This window comes from Alligator mississippiensis, chromosome 1 (genome assembly GCF_030867095.1).
Source record: "Alligator mississippiensis isolate rAllMis1 chromosome 1, rAllMis1, whole genome shotgun sequence".
NCBI classification, from domain to species: Eukaryota; Metazoa; Chordata; order Crocodylia; family Alligatoridae; genus Alligator; species Alligator mississippiensis.
In genome coordinates, this window is record NC_081824.1 from 290,793,147 (window position 1) to 290,812,034 (window position 18,888).

General features: G+C 42.8%; 1 protein-coding gene across 4 annotated transcripts in view; it reads right to left on the reverse strand.

Annotated features, from left to right (window-relative positions):
• SCAF4 (SR-related CTD associated factor 4) overlaps nucleotides 1-18,888 on the reverse strand; it is a 72,426-nt gene that overhangs the window by 30,953 nt on the left and 22,585 nt on the right. For 3 of the 4 annotated variants that reach the window (XM_014599035.3, XM_059720682.1, XM_019476170.1), the window contains 5 exons: nucleotides 16,847-16,986; nucleotides 15,300-15,476; nucleotides 9,577-9,677; nucleotides 7,576-7,684; nucleotides 6,866-7,036 (listed from right to left, as the gene is read on the reverse strand). In XM_014599035.3, the coding sequence (XP_014454521.1) occupies nucleotides 6,866-7,036; nucleotides 7,576-7,684; nucleotides 9,577-9,677; nucleotides 15,300-15,476; nucleotides 16,847-16,986 (698 nt within the window). The remainder of the gene's footprint in view (nucleotides 1-6,865; nucleotides 7,037-7,575; nucleotides 7,685-9,576; nucleotides 9,678-15,299; nucleotides 15,477-16,846; nucleotides 16,987-18,888) is intronic. The other variant, XM_019476169.2, reaches the window with a different exon arrangement.

Sequence of the window (18,888 nt, forward strand, 5' to 3'; positions counted from 1 at the left end):
TAATACTTAGCTCGGAACAGAAACTTTCAAACAGGTCCCCTTCACACACTACTTTTTTGTGGGTTCAAAGTGCAGGTCTTGACATTTTTTTGTAACACGCCAAATATTCAGGCAAGCTATCCCGCAATAAAAATGGCAAACCAGTTGCAGAGCACAGCTTTAAACTTGCTGGCGGAGGAGGTGGGTGGGCGGTGGCAGCACGCATCAGTCCCCACGCACAGGGACATTTAAAGCTGTAACTGTAGATGCAAACTCCCTCCACAACCCCCAGATCCACAGTGCCCATGCAGCCAGATGCACATGCCCTGTTTCAAGGTGCACAGCACCAGCAGCTGAGGATCAGACAGCTGCATTGTCCTGGCAGATGTGACTCAGATGTGACAAGTTTTATCACAGATCCCGAAAAATCACTTGGACCTGCCACGCACGCATGGCATGACAGGAGCGATTCTGGGGATCTGCAATAAAATTAATCAAATCCCACTCACAAAACAAAATTATCATATTTCCTCAAACCCAAGATAAGGCAGCAAGGGGGGGGGGGGAAGAAGACTGTAATTGCCCAGGGGAGCAGGCAGTGGGAAAGCAGGTTCAAGCACTGGAGATGGGGAGGAGACAAGATGGAGATAAATTTAAGACACCCCCCTCCCCACCAATTAGGTTCTATACATGGAAAATTATAAGGAATTTCTAATTTTCCACACAGAGAATCTAATTATTGGTGGGTCATCTTAAAACCCAAGTTATTTCAGATTCAGGTAAATACAGTACCATCTGGAAGAGGGTCACAGAAATCTTATTTCTCTTCTAGTCACCAATGGAAAAAAAGAGTTCAACATTAATGAGCACATAATGTTTTAAAAAAAAATCATCTGAAACCCTCAAACAGGTTTTTTTTTTTTTTTCAGTTTACTTAAAATGTCAGTGTCAGACAATACGTATTTCCACTAAAAAAGTATGATCAGAGTAACTTTAAAGACAATAGTTTTAAAACCTTTTTAAGCTTATCACTGTTACAATTTAGATTCAAAACCACCACTCAGCTGATCACTAATTTACATACTAGTAAAAAACAAAAGATTTTACTTAATTTCCAACTCAAATTCTCAATTTTCAATCTTAGCTTGAATTTTTTGTTTGAACAATTAAATCTTCAATCAAGCAAAGATTAACATTACTGGCAAAATGAAGTCTACAAGTAGGAAACTGCTCGTACAGATGTTATGAGACTCCTTTTTAACCCAGCCTAACCTTTCTTCCCCCACTCTCTCAGCTCCATCCCAAAGATTTTTTTAAAAACCAAACAGGCCAAAAACTACTCAAAAGCTAATTAAGAGATGTGCAGTTTGTACTGTGTACACCAAGCCACTTTTGAGGCATAAGCAAGAAAACAGAACGGTTCTTTTAGTTGACAAAAGGCTCTAATCAGCAAAGTTCTTGAAAAGTCCCTTTAAAAACTAAGTATTTTTCAGACTACACAGTCTCTCTCTCTCTCTCTCTCTCTCTAAAAAAAGGACAATTTTGTTCCAACTATAAAGTTTTCTTATAACAGGGAGTCAGTCTGAAGTTGACCACCTGGAGTTAAACATGTTTAAAGATACTCAGGGAGACACCTCAATTGTATACATCCACACTGGGCATGTCTACAAGTTCATTAAACATGCCTTAGATACTGAGCATTTAGTTTAATATTTGCTTAATAAAGTACTAGCACTGCACATGTTTTTTCTGTGATGCTTACTGCATATTAGCTTAATAATACTGCACAGTAGGTTATTAGCATGGTTTTTAACCACCACGCTACTGCGCAGTGTTATTAGGCTAATGTGCAGTAAGCGTCTTGTGGGGAGATGCCCATTATGTATAAATAGCCAGGTTCTTTGCCAGAAGCCCACTAAATAGCCTTCAATGCTTAAGTCCATAATTAAGTAACACCTATTAACAAAGGGAGGGAAAAATTCAGACTAAGATATTCCCTATTGTGAGAAGAAAATTAAAGAGACAATTGAAAAGACATACACATTGTAGTAATTTGGGAAAGAACCGAGATGTGCTCAAATCACCGCTTTTCACATTTCTTTATAGGAGGCTCTATTTGTGACCTTCTCTATAAACATTAGAAATCAATATAATTAAAAAGACAACCACCCTTTGCAGATGTGTGTGGTTTAAGAATATTATACTCATTAATTTATCACGAACTGAATTTGTTTCAGTACCTTCCATCAATTTGAACTATGATGTCATTTGCCTTAACTGCATCCCAATTTAGCTAAACTGGTTTGTAAACCAACTTATGTTGGACAATTTTTTAAAACAAAACTTCATAAGTCACAGGCTTTTTAAAATGATCTTTTATACTAGATCGGGGTGTCAAACTCACCCTGGGCCCTCGGTCATATCAGGACCATAAGGGCTCCTTCAGCACCAGATCCATAAGCCAGCAGCAACTGCTTCAAAGTCTGGGGCTGGGAAGCACATTTGAGAAGCAGGATGGAGTTGCATTCAGAGAGCAGCACATGGGGGGGCAGTATATGGCAGCATGGGTCCATATTTGGGTGGTGATGCACATCTAGAGAGGCCTGCTGCTGATGGCCATGTCTATCAGGGTCTAGGGACCCTAAATTCTGGGGCAAGCCCCCCAACATCCAATAACCTGCCAGATGGAACAGTTCTGCAGGCTGAATCTGCCCCACAGGCCATACATTTGATACTCCTGCACCAGATGGAACAGCCTTTTCAGTCTTTTCACAAGATCTTACAACTTCTGCCCAGACCTCAAGAGAACTTGCTTTTCTTTTTTTAATTCTATAGTCCTATAAAGGTCAAGTTTTTAAACTTTATATTCACATCTCTGCAAGGCCTTGTTATGTTCAGATCAGAATGCCCAACAGACTTACAGATAGTGCCATTTAAACTTTTGTAAAGCAAGAAGAATTCAGACCAAAAAAACAAACAAAAAAAGGGTGCTGTGCTCCATCCTCTCTCATGCAGAAAAGTGAAATAACTTTAAGGGAATGGCTCTGATGTTCATGGTGTCATTCTGTTAGAGACTAGGGAGGTGGGGAGGAGCAGGGTTTATACTTGACAAAACATTCAGTTTACCAATACAGTGCTTCTTTTTGTACAATGTTATAAACTGATTCAAACAAGTTTAGCTTCCAAAAAGACGTTAAAAGTTTCTATTATATAACTAAGCTTTGGTTCATGAACATGGAAACATAATGGTTAGTATTCACATTTTCCCCAGAGGGCAGAGAAGATTCCTGACATCTTTCACCTGGACACAGCCTTTGGAGAAAGCCACCAAAAAGAAAACACAGAAAAGGTTGATTGATACTGCTGTCTTTTGAACTAAGGCTATATTTAGAATATTCAGTTTAAAAGACATATTAAGTATAGTATGCCTTGAATATAAAACTTTTTCCTGAATTGAGTACTCTGAAAAACTAGTTGACACTTTTTCCAAAGTACCCTCCCCCCTCAAGTTCCAGGTCATGGTTTTCAACTACTTTGGTTATGGAAGTAACTAATATATGCATCAGGCCTCTGGCAAGATACACTTACAAGAAGGACAAGACTGTCATTTCAGTAAAATGGAGAACAAGTGTGTTACTAAGTAACCACAGGTCCAAGTCTCTCAAGTCTCCTGGCTAGATGAATTCTGTAAGGGGGGGGGGAGGAAAATACATCTATATAGTTTATAAATTCATATATTGCAAAGACAGAAGATACAATTTTATTTACCCATCTTATTAACTGAATGGGATAGCATCAGTCTTTCCCTCAGCATCAGGAATCTAGTATCTTGCTACTGCTTGAAACAAACTGATCTCTCAAACCCCAACTCCTGGAAGACTAAAGCATTCTTAAATTCTGCTCTTCCTCCCCGAGTCAAGGACTTAAACCAAAACCTAAACTTTGCCTAACAATGTAAAGAGATTTAGATACTTTGCCCAAGACAAAAGTCGGGAGAATTATGTTCTGAATAAAAAGAATGTGGGCCTCATTTTTAATCACAGGAAAAGTGGTAAGAGTCTCATGCATCTTTAGCTTTAACTGTTTCAAATTCTGAACAATAGCTGCTGCTTTTGTATTCTTGTAAGAACTAAATTTTCTGACAGGAATACAAACTAACGTACACCTCTCACCTGATAAGGCAGACAACCATGGTAAATTAAACTATAGGTCCTTTAGTCAGAGATTTTCCTCTATTTGTGTTCTACCATCTTAGAGACTGGAAGACTTAAGTGATCAGTGCAATCTCTTTGAAAAGATAATAATTTTACACTGAAAGGCTTAATGCCGAGACAACTATTATAGACAATGGTCCACTGAGCTGAATATGAGAACACGTTCAGTTCCAGATGAAAAACCTGCCAAACAGCTGCAGCAGAATGTCAATGTATGGTCCGAACCAGCTCCTTGATTTTTGTAATGGTTTAAAGCAGGGGTGGGCAAAATGCGGCCTGCGGAACGGATCCAGCCTGCGGGGCCCCTAAAAAATTCAGAAAATTAATATTCTCTGCCCTTGGCTCCTGTCAAAAGTGACAGGAACCAAGGGCACTAGGACCCAGGGGAAGCCCCGGCAGGCTCCCACAACAGCAGGGCCCGCTCAGCCCCACCCCCCCAGCCAGAAGCCCCAGCAAGGGGCTTCTGGCCTGGGACCATACGGCTGCCCCATGCTGGAACTGCAGAGAAGGGGGAAGTGGGGGACAAGGGCAGGGAAGGACCCCGGGAAGGGAAGGAGCCCACGGAAAAGTGAAGCGCAGGGAGGGGGAAGTGGCCCCTCCCCTACCCTGTGGCCAGCGCCCTGCGCTGCAGCTGCTCGCAGCAGCCTGTGCCTGCTCCAGACAACCTGGTGCAGGCTGCAAGCGGCTGCAGTAGGGAGTGCTGGCCATGGGGCGGTGGGGGCAGGAGGGAATAATGACATTTCCCCCCCACCCCGCTGTTCCCCAGGCTCCTTCCCTGCTCCTTCCTGGGACGGAGGAAAGCAGCCCTTTCCCGCCCTATGGCCAGCACCACCCTGTAACCCAGTAGTGTTTGCCACTGCCGCCTGTGGGCTGCCCAGCACGTGAGCTCTGGACAGGCGGCAGTAGCCAACACTGCCTGGTGCAGCACGCAGGGGGGCTGCAGCTCCTGCTGCCGCATGCAGCCCCCATGGGCAAGCCTGAAGCTGGCGTGGAGCCCCGGCTGGCAGCAGGGCCAGGTTACAAGTTGGTGCTGAGCTCAGGGAAAAGCGGCCCCTCACTTGCCCCATGGCCAGCGCCCCGTGCTGTAGCTGCTCACAGCCCACATGGGGCTGCCTGTGCCTGCTCCAGACAGCCCCGCATGGGCTGCAAGCAACTAAGCAGGGAGTGCCGGCTATAGGGTGGGCGAAGGGCCGCTTTACCCCATGCTCAACACCAGCTTCTTCCCTGCCGGCAAGCAAAGGGTTGGGGCTGTACACTGCCCCCCACCTGTACTGCGAGGCTGGGGGACACTGGGAGTGAGTGGGTGGGGAGCCAGCAGGAACACAGGGCCCACACTGGTGTCCAGGGGCCAGTACAGGAAGAGCCCAGAACAGGGTGGCAGGAGCGCGGGGTCCCGGCCGGCAGGGGCTTTATGAAGCCAGGCCAGCTCCCCCCACTCCTGCTGGTGCAGTGCAGCCCGGCTCCACAGACCCCTGCCAGCCTGTGCCCCACTGGTGCTGGCCCTGGGACACGAGACCAATGTCCCAATGTCTTGGAACCAAAGACATTGGGACATTTGTCCCAAGATAGTGACCAGGGGGTGAGGCACCTGTCAAGGTGCGGGGCTACCCATGCATCCCTCGACAGCCTGCCAAAACTGAGTAAGCGGCCCTCCACCCAAAATAATTGCCAGCCCCTGGTTTAAAAGGAAGCAAGATGTTTCTAAGAGTGCACAGCCCCTGGATTTCATGCATGTTGAATCCACAAAAGGAGCATCTTCCCCAGGGGATCACAAAAGTGTGTCAAAGATTCCAGGTTACTCACTGGGGTCTCTGAAACACCATCTACTACAAGATACAAGGGCTTATCATCCAGAAAGTGAAATGGAAAAGGGACCCACCAGTAAAAAAAAATTCTTGGAAAAATATAGGAATCCCACAAAAAAGGTCAAGGAGAAACACTTAATAGGGATTCTCTCACTTTTGACAGCTTTCTCAAGTATGAGAGATGAACGGAAACATGCAGGACATTATTAATGTTCCCTGCTAGATGTCCTGAACCAACAGAGAAAGAGTGGTCATGCTGCAAAATGGACCTTACTGCCAAATTTTCAAAAGCATGTCCAGGACTGGGGTGAAACCTCATTATTTTTGTGAACCAGGATTAGTCTTGGATAACCAACTGTCTCTGCAGGGTTAGAACTTGTAAAATTACACACCAGGATGATATGGTCTGCCAAGAACCATTTCTCTGTTTGGGTTGAAGGGATATGAATATTCATGTAACACAATACCCAGACTGACAAATAATAATAAAAAAGGTCTAACAAAATTTAAGTAACAAATTTGTTTACTGACCCTTTCATAACAGAAGCCAATCTCACTGAGTCCATAATAACCCCTTGGGCAGTCAAGGAGAAGCAAACAGTCTGTTTCCAAGACCCTAATCCAAGTCTTACTCAAAGAGAAGCAGACAAATTTTCATGCTGCTTCTGCTAGAGAGGCAGAACACTGCACTTGTGGTATAGTTTCTGGAGAAGCACTTTGGCCACCAAGACTTCACAATGAACTGATTTTATGAGCATCTATGGGCATGGTTTCCATTAGTAATGTGTTCTCCTGACAGACTATCTGCACTTAAAACACACTTTAAAGCAGTAGGAGACAAAAATGGCAAGTGGCAAGGGTCCTCACCTGCTGATGTGTTTTCTGCATGTGTGGTGGCTCGCTTTGTACTGGAAAAGGAGTCTGAAAAGTTTGCTGCACAGGTGGTGTTGGGGGTATTACAGGCTGAGCCATAGGAGGAAACTGTGGTGTAGGCAGAAGTCCAAAACTTGGCATTTGTCCATTGGGAGGAAGTGGAACCTTTGGAAAAAAAGCAAAAAAAAAAAAGCGTGCATTTTAAGTTAGTCCTTCCTGAAAAAATTCTAGTAAAACGATACACTTGGCTTGATAAGAAACTGCTCTGAGCAAAACAAGTATAAAAGTCTTAATTTTAATATGTAAAAATGCATATTGACATGCTAAATTTTTGCATACATCTCTGCATATGGGCCCCCCTTGTCATGGCCCCTTTTCACAGGTGTGTTAAATCCTGTAGTAACTGCTTTAAGCATTCTAACATTTTCTACTCTCGGTAACTGACATTACTGTAAAGGTCCTGATGCAAAAAACATTTTGCACATGCTTAAGTTTGTGTTACCATTAAACCTCTGTATTCAAAGTTAAGCACGTATGTCAGCTATAAGTACAAGGCAACTAGTAAAAAATATTTCTTCATACTCAATATTTATGCTTCCATTTCTTTGCACCACAAATGTTTCATGAATTCTGTATTACCAATAGATGCTATGAATATTCAAAATTGCAATAGCTTTATGACAGAAAAAAAGTCTTAAAACTACCTGGTGGCGTATTGGATCCTGTTGCATTCCCATCATTCGCTGTTGAAATGGATCTATATTTGGGAGTTGTGGATATACTGGTGGTGGCATACCTTCTCCTGGAAATCCACTAAACAACAGACAATTACTCTGGAGCAGCAAGTTAATATTACAGACATAAACATTCAGCTTTTACTAGGTTTTTACTGCACATTGAGTTTTTACTGTATTCTTACTGTACTGAATTTTTTTATACATTCATATGTGTTTACTCATTCTTCCCTTAAAATTAAGATTAAAAATTCACCAATTCTGAATCCACAATACTTTCAACACCTTTTCAAGAAAAAAACACAAAACAAAACAACAAGTGTTCTCCTATAACTCTCCACAGTAAGGAGACTCACTAGGAGTTTTTTGCAAGATTCTATGTCAAACACTGAATTACAGGCAGTGCTGCCAAAATTTAAGTCCATGTAAAAATTAATGTCTTATCCTACATAAAATTGTGAATTTGCTGAACTTTAAGCTATTCAGGCTGAAGTTTTCTACACTGGGTGTCTACCCTAGGCTAAACACTATTGCTTCACTCTGGTTTTTAACAAAAAGGATTTACCTGTTTCTGAGAACAAAGGATGGGTAAAATAGTCTTACAAGCTGGTTGATCAGCTTTAGTGCACCTACACTTTGGAATCTGAATACTGGGTATGAGACGGGCTGCGTGTCTCTCTGAGGGATCAGATATGTGCCATTTGCTGCTAATTCAAGCAATAATATCCATAGTGCTCAATGAATTAAATCAAGTTTACTTAGTTAACATGATGGTTGTGTTTGCCTCTGTTGGAAAAGCTGGATGGTTTGTAGTAAACAAGCTAGGACTGCAGAAAGAGAAGAAGAGTCGCATACTATGGCAGCTGAAAGGAAGTGAGAATTTGATATGAACCCTAATTCTGCCACAAAATGTGAGAGATACTAAAAAGTTTGGTGTAAATGACTTATTTAGTGTTTCTTATTTTCTTGGTGCTCAGCTCAAGAGACTCGGGACATGACTATCACTGAAATCAACAGGATTTGCCCTTTAAAGTGGTCTAACTACATTAATTACATTGAAAAGTCAAGTTCCAGGATGTAAAACTAGGCAATCAAATAAGGGCACTTTGATGATGACTCAGATCCCACCAGTAAACCTGGAAAAATATTTCAGTTTACTTCACTGAGGTATTATGAAAATAAATTAAATATTTGTGAAACCATCAAGGTCCAAGGTGATGTGCATGATTAAAAAGCTTTAGGAGACTAATTCCATATTTAGAGCAATATTTTGATACGTATACAGTACACCTAGTGTACCTCTACTAAGTGTACAGTACATATAGCATTGGATGAAAAAAGCTGAATAAACCATTTGAGCCCCATCCAGCTTGAATGATGAGGGTCCGGGGTGGGGGGAAGAATATGTGATCATCATGTAATTAGAGACTATAATACATACAGCACAAAGGGGCTGAAATCAGTTTAAACAGTCATCCTTACTGCAGGTATTTTTTAACTCGAGTGCTAAAAGACTAACTGACTTCGTACTTTTTAAAACTTTTGTTTGCAATTTGACTTCATACTTTTTTCTATATGTACTATATATAACACCAAGCTGTACCAGCTACTAAAAACATACTAATCCAAATGTTCAAAACAGCATCCAACTAACAGCCAGCAAAGTAGACAAGTGGATTTTAATAAAAAAATGCCCCAAAATATCCACCTTTATAAACAAGTGAATGACTGAAATTTTGAATCTAGAACCGAGTTCTTGACTACCTTATAGAACACCTTCCCCACTCAGTGTGACATGCCAAACCCTCATAACTCTACCATTCAAACAAGCAACATGGTTGTTACTATCCATGGCCAAAGTAAGAGCGTAGCAGAGTTCTCAAATAGCTTGGAATTTTAACAAAAGGTTTTGTTATAAGTCTCTGTCTTCCTAATTTGGTTTATTTTACTATGAATTCAAATAAGACTTACAAGGCTGGTTGGGAAATGGAAGGAGAAGGTGCTGTATCTTCTTTTTTTGAGTCATCCACTGCTTCCGGTTCATCGTCATAGTCAAAACGATCTAGCAGCTTCTGAAAAAAAGTTACATTGAACCACCTCTACTTTTCATGAATAATTGATACTTGACAACCAAAATACTTCTGATATAAATACTTTACTAGAAATTTGGAAACTTTGCAAACCAAGGAAATAATTTCTTAATTAATTCAAAAGAGTGAAGAAACATTTACCCAAAAGAATGATCTAAGCCACTCTAAATCATTTCTATTCAACTTTTGAAAGCAACAAAATATATTTTTGCTGAAATAAATCAAAATATAGTTAATCAATTGGAATCAACAAACCAGAGGGCATCTGTGGGTTTTTGGTTCTAATGGTTGGTGGGGGGGGGAAGAGAGGAGGTGGTAGATGGGCCCTTCTCCCTGTGAAAAACATTGCCAAAAACATTCTTAGGTGGAGTCTTTGAATTAGATCCTTCCAGAAGATCGCATTACTGCACCAAAATGGGAATCCAAAACTGGGAAGGATTACGAACACGCTGGAACACGTGAGCACAATTCAAAAGGTTCTTGACAGATTGGAAAGCTGGCTACAACTAACAGGATGATGTTAAATGCACACAAATGCAAGGGTGCTACACCTCAGGAGGAATAATCAAAAACACAAATATAAAGTGGGAGACATCTAGCTGGATGGCAACACTATGGAAAAGGACTTGGGGGTCTTAGTAGACCAGACTCAAGATGAGTCTGCAGCATAATGCAGTTGCACAAAAGGCTAATGCAGTATTAGGATGCATCAATATAAACTTTAGGCGCAAGACACAAAGTGATAGTGCCTCTCGACTCAGCACTAGTTAGGCCTCATCTTGTGTACTATGTGCAGTTCTAGGCTTCACATTTTAAAAAAGGACATGGAGAAATTAGAGAGGGTCCAGAGGCAGGCAACAAAGACAATCAAGGACTTGGAAGGCTAGTGATATGAGGAGAGGCTGAAGGAGTTAGGCATGTTCAGCTTACGGAAGAGGCACTTAAGACCCTGGCCCCCTGTCTGTGGCAGCTGCCTGGCGGGGGCTCTGAGGCCTGGACGAACCAGGAGTCCCCTCAACTGTCCCATATGTGCCCAACTTGAGGCCCTGGAGAGGCAGGTGAGGGAACTCCAGGCAGAGGTCAGCAGGCGGTGGGGAATCAGGGCAGTTGAGGAAGAGATTGATGGGTACTTCCCAGTCTCTGCAGGACCACACACCTGGAGGGAAGGCGTCACAGGAGGCGGTCGATGCAGAAGGATGGAAGACAGTCACCTCCAGATCTAGACGTTGCACTACTGAAGCAACTCCCCCGGCAGCTGGGAAACAGGTATGATGCCCTAGCATCACTGGGAGAGAGTACAGCAATGGAGGCAACCACCACAGCTAACACCAGACAGACTGAGGCAACTGGGCAGCCAGAGAAGATGTCAAGCCACTGTGGTGGGAGACTCTCTCCTGAGAGGAATGGAGGGAGTCATCTGCCACCCGGATCCTACAGTACAGGATGTATGCTGCCTGCCCAGAGCTAGGATTTGGGACGTTAGTGAGGCTTCCAGACCTAATGAGGCCCACAGACTACTACTCCATGGTCGTCAGCAACGTTAGAACGAATGATCCAGCCTGTAGTAGTCTGGGACAGGTCATGGCTGACTACTATGGCTCTGGGGGGTAGGCTTAGAGGCTCGGGGGCACAAGTAGTCTTCTCATCGGTCCTCCCGGTCAGTGGACGTGGTCAGCACCACAGCAACTAAATTGAGGAGGTCAACTAACGTTTTCGGAGCTGGTGCCACCATGCAGGGTTCAGCTTTCTAGACCACGATCCGTACTTCCAGGATAAGACCTTGCTGGGATGGGATGGCCTACATCTCTCTCCAAAAGGTAAGCGTCTATTCTCCTACAGGTTGGCAGACTTCCTACATAGAGCTTTAAACTAGCTTCGTCAGGGGATGGGGATGCCGAGTTCAGGACAAGATCGGGGAGGACAACCCACGAACCGCATACTGGAATTGATCAGGTAAGTACTGAGGGGCCCACTAAGAATCAAGATAAGGGAATACTAAAGGGAACCTATAGGGGGGCTAAGGTGTCTCTACACTAATGCTAGACGTATGGGAAACAAGCAGGAGGAACTTGCATTTCTGCTTGCAGACAAAGATCTCAACCTGGTTGGTATAACAGAAACCTGGCGGGACCCTACCCATGACTGGGCAGTGGACATTGATGGCTACAGGCTATACAGGCAGGATAGATTGGGGAAAAGGCAGGGGCATTGCTCTATGTGTTAGGGAACATTATACATCGTCTATAATAAAGATGGGAACAGAAGAAGGGTGGATCAAAGTCCTATGGGTCAGATTACAAGGGAGTAGGAGTGAAAGGGACTTGGTAGTGGGGGGGGGGGGTCTACTACAGACCCCCACACCAGGAGAAAGAGTTAGACCTAGAATTCTTGAAACAGATCTCAAGGGCAGTACACTCAAAAGACCTAGTTGTCATGGGTGACCTAAATTACCCAGGCATCTGCTGGGAGGAGTAGTCGGCCAGGTTTACCCGTTCAAGTAATTTCTTAGCCTGCATACAGGACTTGCATCTAACACAGGAGGTATGCAGTCCCACTAAGGGAGATGACTTACTTGACTTGGTGCTGGCCACAGGGGAGAACTTGGAGAATCTACAGGTACAAGGTAACCTAAAGGATAGTGACCACCAGTTGATAGGATTCACTATCCAGTGTAAGGTGGGAAAGACAACTGGTAGGGCAGTTGTGCTAGACTTCTGGAAGGCCAACTTCAACGAGCTCAGGAGATTAGTTACGGTGGGTCTGAGGGGTAATCACATCTGTGATTTGGGAGTCCAAGGGTAGGAGTTCCTCAAGGGACTGATCCTACAGGCACAAAGGGGCACTATCCCAGTACATGCAAAGGGAGGCAAAAGAGCCAAAAAACTTTCTTAGCTGAGCAGGGAAATCAAGGAGAGCCTTCAGAGGAAAAAAGAGGCCTACAGGCTGTGGAAGCAAGGGGCAGCCACCAAGGAGGAGTATACCTGCTTGGCTCGCACTTGCAGGGAAACAGTGAGGAAGGCCAAAGCAGTTACAGAACTCAAGTTGCCAACTAAGAGTAAGGATAACAAAGAGACCTTCTTTAAGTACACAGGGAGCAGGAAGAAGGCACAGGATAACATAGGGCCACTACAGAATGGACTAGGGCAACTCGTAACTGATAGGACAGAAAAAGCAGCTGTTAAATAATTACTTCTCTTCTGCTTTCCTGGACATGGATACAAATACACCTCCCAATGAGTCTTTAGTCTGGAGCGTGAGTAATAGCAATCCACCAACGGTTAGCACTGACCTAGTGAAGGGGCACTTCGAAGGGCTGGACATATTTAAGTAGGTGGGCCCCAACAATCTTCACCCAAGGGTACTAAAGGAATTGGCTGATATCACAGCAAAACCACAGGTGCAACTGTTCAAATGCTTGTGGCACTCAGGACAGGTCCCAGAGGACTGGAAAAAGGCCAACACGGTCCCTATTTTCAAGAAGGGGAGGAAGGAGGACCTGGGTAATTATAGGCCAGTTAGCCTCATCTCTAGTCTCAGCAAGACCTTAGAAAAAAAAAATCATAAAGGATCACATTTGCAGGGGGCCAGCGGCGTCACATTATGGAAAGGGGTAACTAGCATGGGTTTATAGCAGACAGACTGTGCCTGACTAACCTGGTCTCTTTTTATGACCAGGTCACAAAGTGCCTAGATGCAGGAGTGGAAGTAGATATTATTTACCTGGATGTTAAAAAGGCTTTTGACAGTGTCGCACCCAATTCTTACGAGCAAACTGAGTAGCTATGCTGTGGATTTTTTCCACAGTAAGGCAGGTAAAAAGCTGGCTCATAGGACGTACCCAGAGAGTGGTGGTGGATGGGTTGGTTTCTCCTTGGAGGGATGTGGGCAGTGGTGTCCCCCAAGGCTCTGTCCTTGGACCAATGCAATTTAACAAGGATAAATGCAAAGTGCTGCACCTGGGGAGAAAATCCCCAATACACGTATAGACTGGGGGGGGGTACATTCTGAGTACCACAACAGTGGAAAGAGATCTCGGAGTCCTGGTTGATGCAAAAATGAACATGAGCCGCCAGTGTGACGAGGTAACAAGCACGACTAACTGCACTCTTTCATGCATCAGCAGGTGCATCATGAGCAGGTCCAGGGAAATGATAACTCCTGTCTATGCGGTACTGGTGAGGCCACAGATGGAGTACTACATCCAGTTTTGGGCACCGCACTTCAAGAGGGATGTGGATAACTTTGAGAGGGTCCAGAGGGCTACTTGTATGGTTGAGGGCCTGCAGGTAAGACCCTATGAAGACAGACTGAGGGACCTGAATCTCTTCAGCTTCCGCAAGAGAAGGCTGAGAGGTGATCTTGTGGCTGTCTACAAACTCATGGGGGGGGGGGGGGGTGCCACAGGGAATAGGGAACACTGTTTACCAGGGCACCCCTCAGGGTTACCAGAAATAATGGCCACAAACTGAAGGAGAATAGATTTAGATCGGACATATGGAAGTTCTTTACAGTGAGGGTTGCCAAAATATGGAATGGGCTTCTCCAAGGGAGGTGGTGCTGTCCCCTACCTTGGAAGTGTTCAAGAAGAGATTGGGATAGGCATCTGGCTGGGGTTACTTAACCCCAGCACTCTTTCTGGCCTGGAGCAGCGGGTCAGACCCGATGATCTGCCAGGTCCCTTCTGACCCTACGAATCTATGAAAGCACCTTCTTTCTCTTGCTGCAGAGAAAAGGATGCAGATCAATGGCTTGAGGTTGCAGCAGAGTAAGTTTAGATTGGATATTTGGAAAAACTTCTTCACTGTTAGGACAGTGAGGCAGTGGAACAGACTCCCTAGGGAAGCTATGGTCTCTCCATTACTGGAGGTGTTCAAGAAGTTGGACAACCCCTGGTCAGGGGTGATTTAAGCACAAGTATGGCATATTCTATTATGGGCATTTCCCATGGTTCTGGGCTTCGCTGGTTCCCTCCTCCTCCCCACACCCAGAGCTTTCTGCTACATGCATTACAGTGTTTTTAAGCCTTCCCAGAGGGACTGGGTGTTGGCTACAGACAAGGTTGGGGCTTTGACTAGAGTTTGCCAATGTTTCTGCTGGGAGCAAAGCTGGAAATTGCTGCTTGTGGAGTCTTGCCCTTCCACCTGATGTCAGACCAGTTGTCCTTTTTGGGATCAGGAAGGAATTTTACCCCATGGTCAGACTGGTACAAACAATGGGGGGTTTTACCTTCATTTGTAGTGGGGGGCCTGACCCTCTACATGGGATCTCTTGCATATAATATTGACAATATTTCATAGAAGCAGGACATTGGCTGCTGTGGTTCCTCTGATTTACCTGCATCAGGTTAGGGTATTAGATCTGTGTTGTCAGGTTTGACAGTAGTCTTATGTAGAGTTTAGATTATGGTTTGTATGGGATGGTTTGGATAGGGCCAATCCTGGATCAGGCAGGGGGCTGGACTAGATGACCTCTTAAGTCCCTTCCAGCTCTTACTTTTCTATGATTGTGTGAACACTGACTATTTTCAAAGGCAAGTCCATCTTCCTGTTGGAGTTGAGATTTTAAAAACATATACTTAATAATGAAAAGGACCAGAGGACCTACCTTATCAAAAGATGTTTTTTGCTCAGGTGGGGGAAAAGCAGCTTTTTGCTCTGGTGGTTGCGTTGCTGTAGTTTTCAACTGAGCAGTAATAGCCTGAACATGTGCCATGACAGTGTTGTCTATGACTGGAGACTGGGGTTTTGGAGGTTGCTGAAAAGTCTGAAGAATCTGCTGAAGCTTAACAAGAGAGAAAAACTAGTTTTTGTTTAATATTTCCAAAAACATTTTCAAACTGTTACTAACAAACTACATTACACCATAGTTATTGGACAGACAGATAAAAATAAAAAAGTATGCTTTGCAGGCAGTTAATTTTAAAAGCAAGTGAGCAGACTTTTATACAGAGGTAGTCCTCATTTGTCCTCTCTTGACAGCTGAATCGGCTGCAACTTAAATTTTTATAGTAATAAATATTTCTCGCAAAAGGAAATTCAGACACTAGATTTGTGTGCCTTTGCAACAGCAATGTAACTAGGGAGAGGGGAATAGGGTAACCACCCCAGGCGCCAACTTGTGGGGGAAGGGTAAAAAAGTAGTTCTAGATGACAACTGCACAATCACAACTGCAATGGCAGCAGCAACAGGAAGTCCTTGCTGCCCCTGTGCCCCAGGCACCCTTTGCAGTATACATTAGGAAAACACCCCTTCCCCCCATTCCAAAAAACAGACTCCCCAGTAACTTTCCAGCAAGTTTCGCTGATTTCTGCAGTCAGGTAAATTAGTAAAGTGGCTGCTGCCACTGAAGAAATCAAACAAATGTTCCACATTGTAATTTATTAGTTCCAGAGACAATCAGAAGTTTCCCTGAAAGCCATATGCAAAGTCATGACAACTGCAAAAGGACAGTTAGGAACAAAGCGAAATGTTTGCTAAATCCAGGCTGGAAGGTTAGCTTGCTCTAATCTGGGATCTGCAAAACGAAAAAGTCAAATGAATCAAAAGTAAATGAAATCTACTGAGTGTAAAAGAGAAAAACTTGAAAGAAATGGTGTTATCAAGAAAAGTTAAATGACTTAACCATGTTAAATGACATTAAGCCAAGTTAAATCTACAAACCTGATAACATGAAGAGGGTGAATTATAGGAATAAATTCTTAAAGAGAAAATTTAATCCAGCAATTTGGACAGAGAAAGTTTAGGTAATACAAGGGTCTCCTTTTAGTACCTAATTATCAAACAGAAGATTGAGTGGCTCTAAGATACCCAAGTAATACTGCTACACTTCAGCAGTAAGTCACTGCCCTACAAATATTTCATGCAGTGTGCCAAGTAAAAATATAGTAAGTGAAAGGTTTCTAGGTAACAAATGCAATACATAACTCATTCTGTGATGTAATGACTAATCTAAATGCAGAGTTTCCAACTGTTTTGTAGGTCATAAATTATAATATTTGGAATATGCAACTAAATGCTTCATATAATATCATTATTAGATGTATAAAAAGCAAGGATAATAAAATAAGCAACCTTAACTCCTAATTGCAATACTTTCTATATCTTTTATATAAAAATGAATGTTAAAACTGTATCAGATACATGCATCTTACCTGCTGTCCTTGAGTTGTCTGAAACAACTGGGCTACAGCAGCAAAGGCATCAGAACTGGGCAACTGTGGCACAGTAGGTACTGAATTAGCAGTAACCTGAGGTGGCTCAGAGGGAACCTTTGCTGGAGGGGGTGGTGAACCTGAAAGAAAATTGCACTGCTGAAAAAGCCGCCCATTCCAGCTTGAGATAGCAACCGTCCACAGGTGTCATACTGAACGCTTTACCTTACAATGAGAAAGACAGTCCCTTCCCTCTGTTTTAGGAGGGGTTCAAGTCAGTTTACAATTACTGACACAAGAAGATTATATTGAATCAAAAGAAGTGGGATGTATTTCTGTTTAACCAAGCCCTGACAGGATAATTCCTTGAGATTCTTCATTTACTACTGACACCTCTATATTCTGTATTTATGGTCAGAAAGCTACAAATACTGTTCCACAACTGAAAAAGTCCACAAACCAAATTCTGATTCAAAATTCTAGTTAGTTTCACAGTTTGAGAGAGGTTGGAAGTTATCTACTCATACGTACCAAACAGGTGTAGGACAATACACTTATAAAATCAGTTACTTGGCAAAGTTTAAAGTTAACCTTGAACCACTGATTCAAATAAAGAACTTAAGCTACTATGCAGTGATTTATTTTAAAAGAGAAAACAGGATTTTCCTTATTCCTTAAATCCATTTTGAGACATCCATGAAGAAAGACTAAAAAAAAGACTTGTCAGAGCTGCTTGCCACTTATCCAAGTGATTAGCAACAATGTTTCCTGGCCCATATTGCTCATACTGCTTAAAATGAGTTTGCGGTAGTACCAGCCAAGTCTCGCATGCAGTGAATAAATTTCTCTTTAGCACAAATCCTTTCAAATCAACTTTTGCTTCTACCTCTGGGAAAAGAAACCTGCTTGCAATGATTTTAATAAAGCTGAGATCTTTTCTGCACTGGAACATAAGAGAAGGCTAACAATACAGACTGTAGTTTTTACTTCTGCTTTGTAACACTTCTTTATATCAGTAAATTATCTGTGCAAGAATCAAGTTAACAGGTGATTTTATCAACAACTCCAACACATTATGGATTTTTCAATATTTTTACTGGGAAACGTACTTGTATGGCTCCAATGAAATAGATTATAAAATGTGAACATTTTACACTTGCAGGAAGAAAGCTAGATGAAGCAGGATTCAAATTACGGAAGAGCTCAAGGGGGATAAGCCAGCCCGTAAGAGACTAGAGCCCCCCCTGTAAGATTTGAAAATCATAACCTGGGCGGGGGAGCTCCAATTTTATTAGGGCATCGTGATGGGCAGCCCAATTTTTTTTTTTTTTTTTGCAGACCCTCACCAAGAGTCAAAGTGTAATCTGAACCCTGAATAAGAGAGAGAGTGCTCTAATAGCTTCACTGTTGCAAACTGGCACAGTACAGCAGTATCTTTCCTGTATTTAGTGGGAACAATTAAGCAAATATGCTTGCTTTACAAGACTTAGTTTCCATAAATCTTACATGTTAAATAATCAAAGGACTGGTATATAGCAAAGAAAAGCAAACATTGAGAAAAAATATTTTCCAGAAGCCAAAGGCTAAATAAAAATATTACAAGATATGTGAAAGGTATAATTCTGCTCAGAAAAATTATACCTGAATTACCGACTTTTTCTTGGTATATTCAAAGGGATATTCTCCTTACTTAAGAGACAAACATAAGTTTACTGCCTTTTACTTTTTTGTTGGCTAGGCTCCTCAGTGTGAATGAGATAAGAGTCTATTTCATATCATGCATTAATAAAATTGTTAACTGAAAGACCAAATTATTTCCTATGTTAAATGTATCTAATTACACTGAAATCGATGACTCCACACCTAAAGGAGCAGGATATTGGTCGGCTGTTACTAGATCCAGGAAAAAAAAAAAATACAGCTCACTTTCCACCCCTCAGTGAGTTTACAAATCACCAGTTAGTGAAGCATGGTGTCATACCAAACTGTTTTTGTACACTTAGATAATGTGTTAATAGGTATCAGACAAGACTTTGAGCACA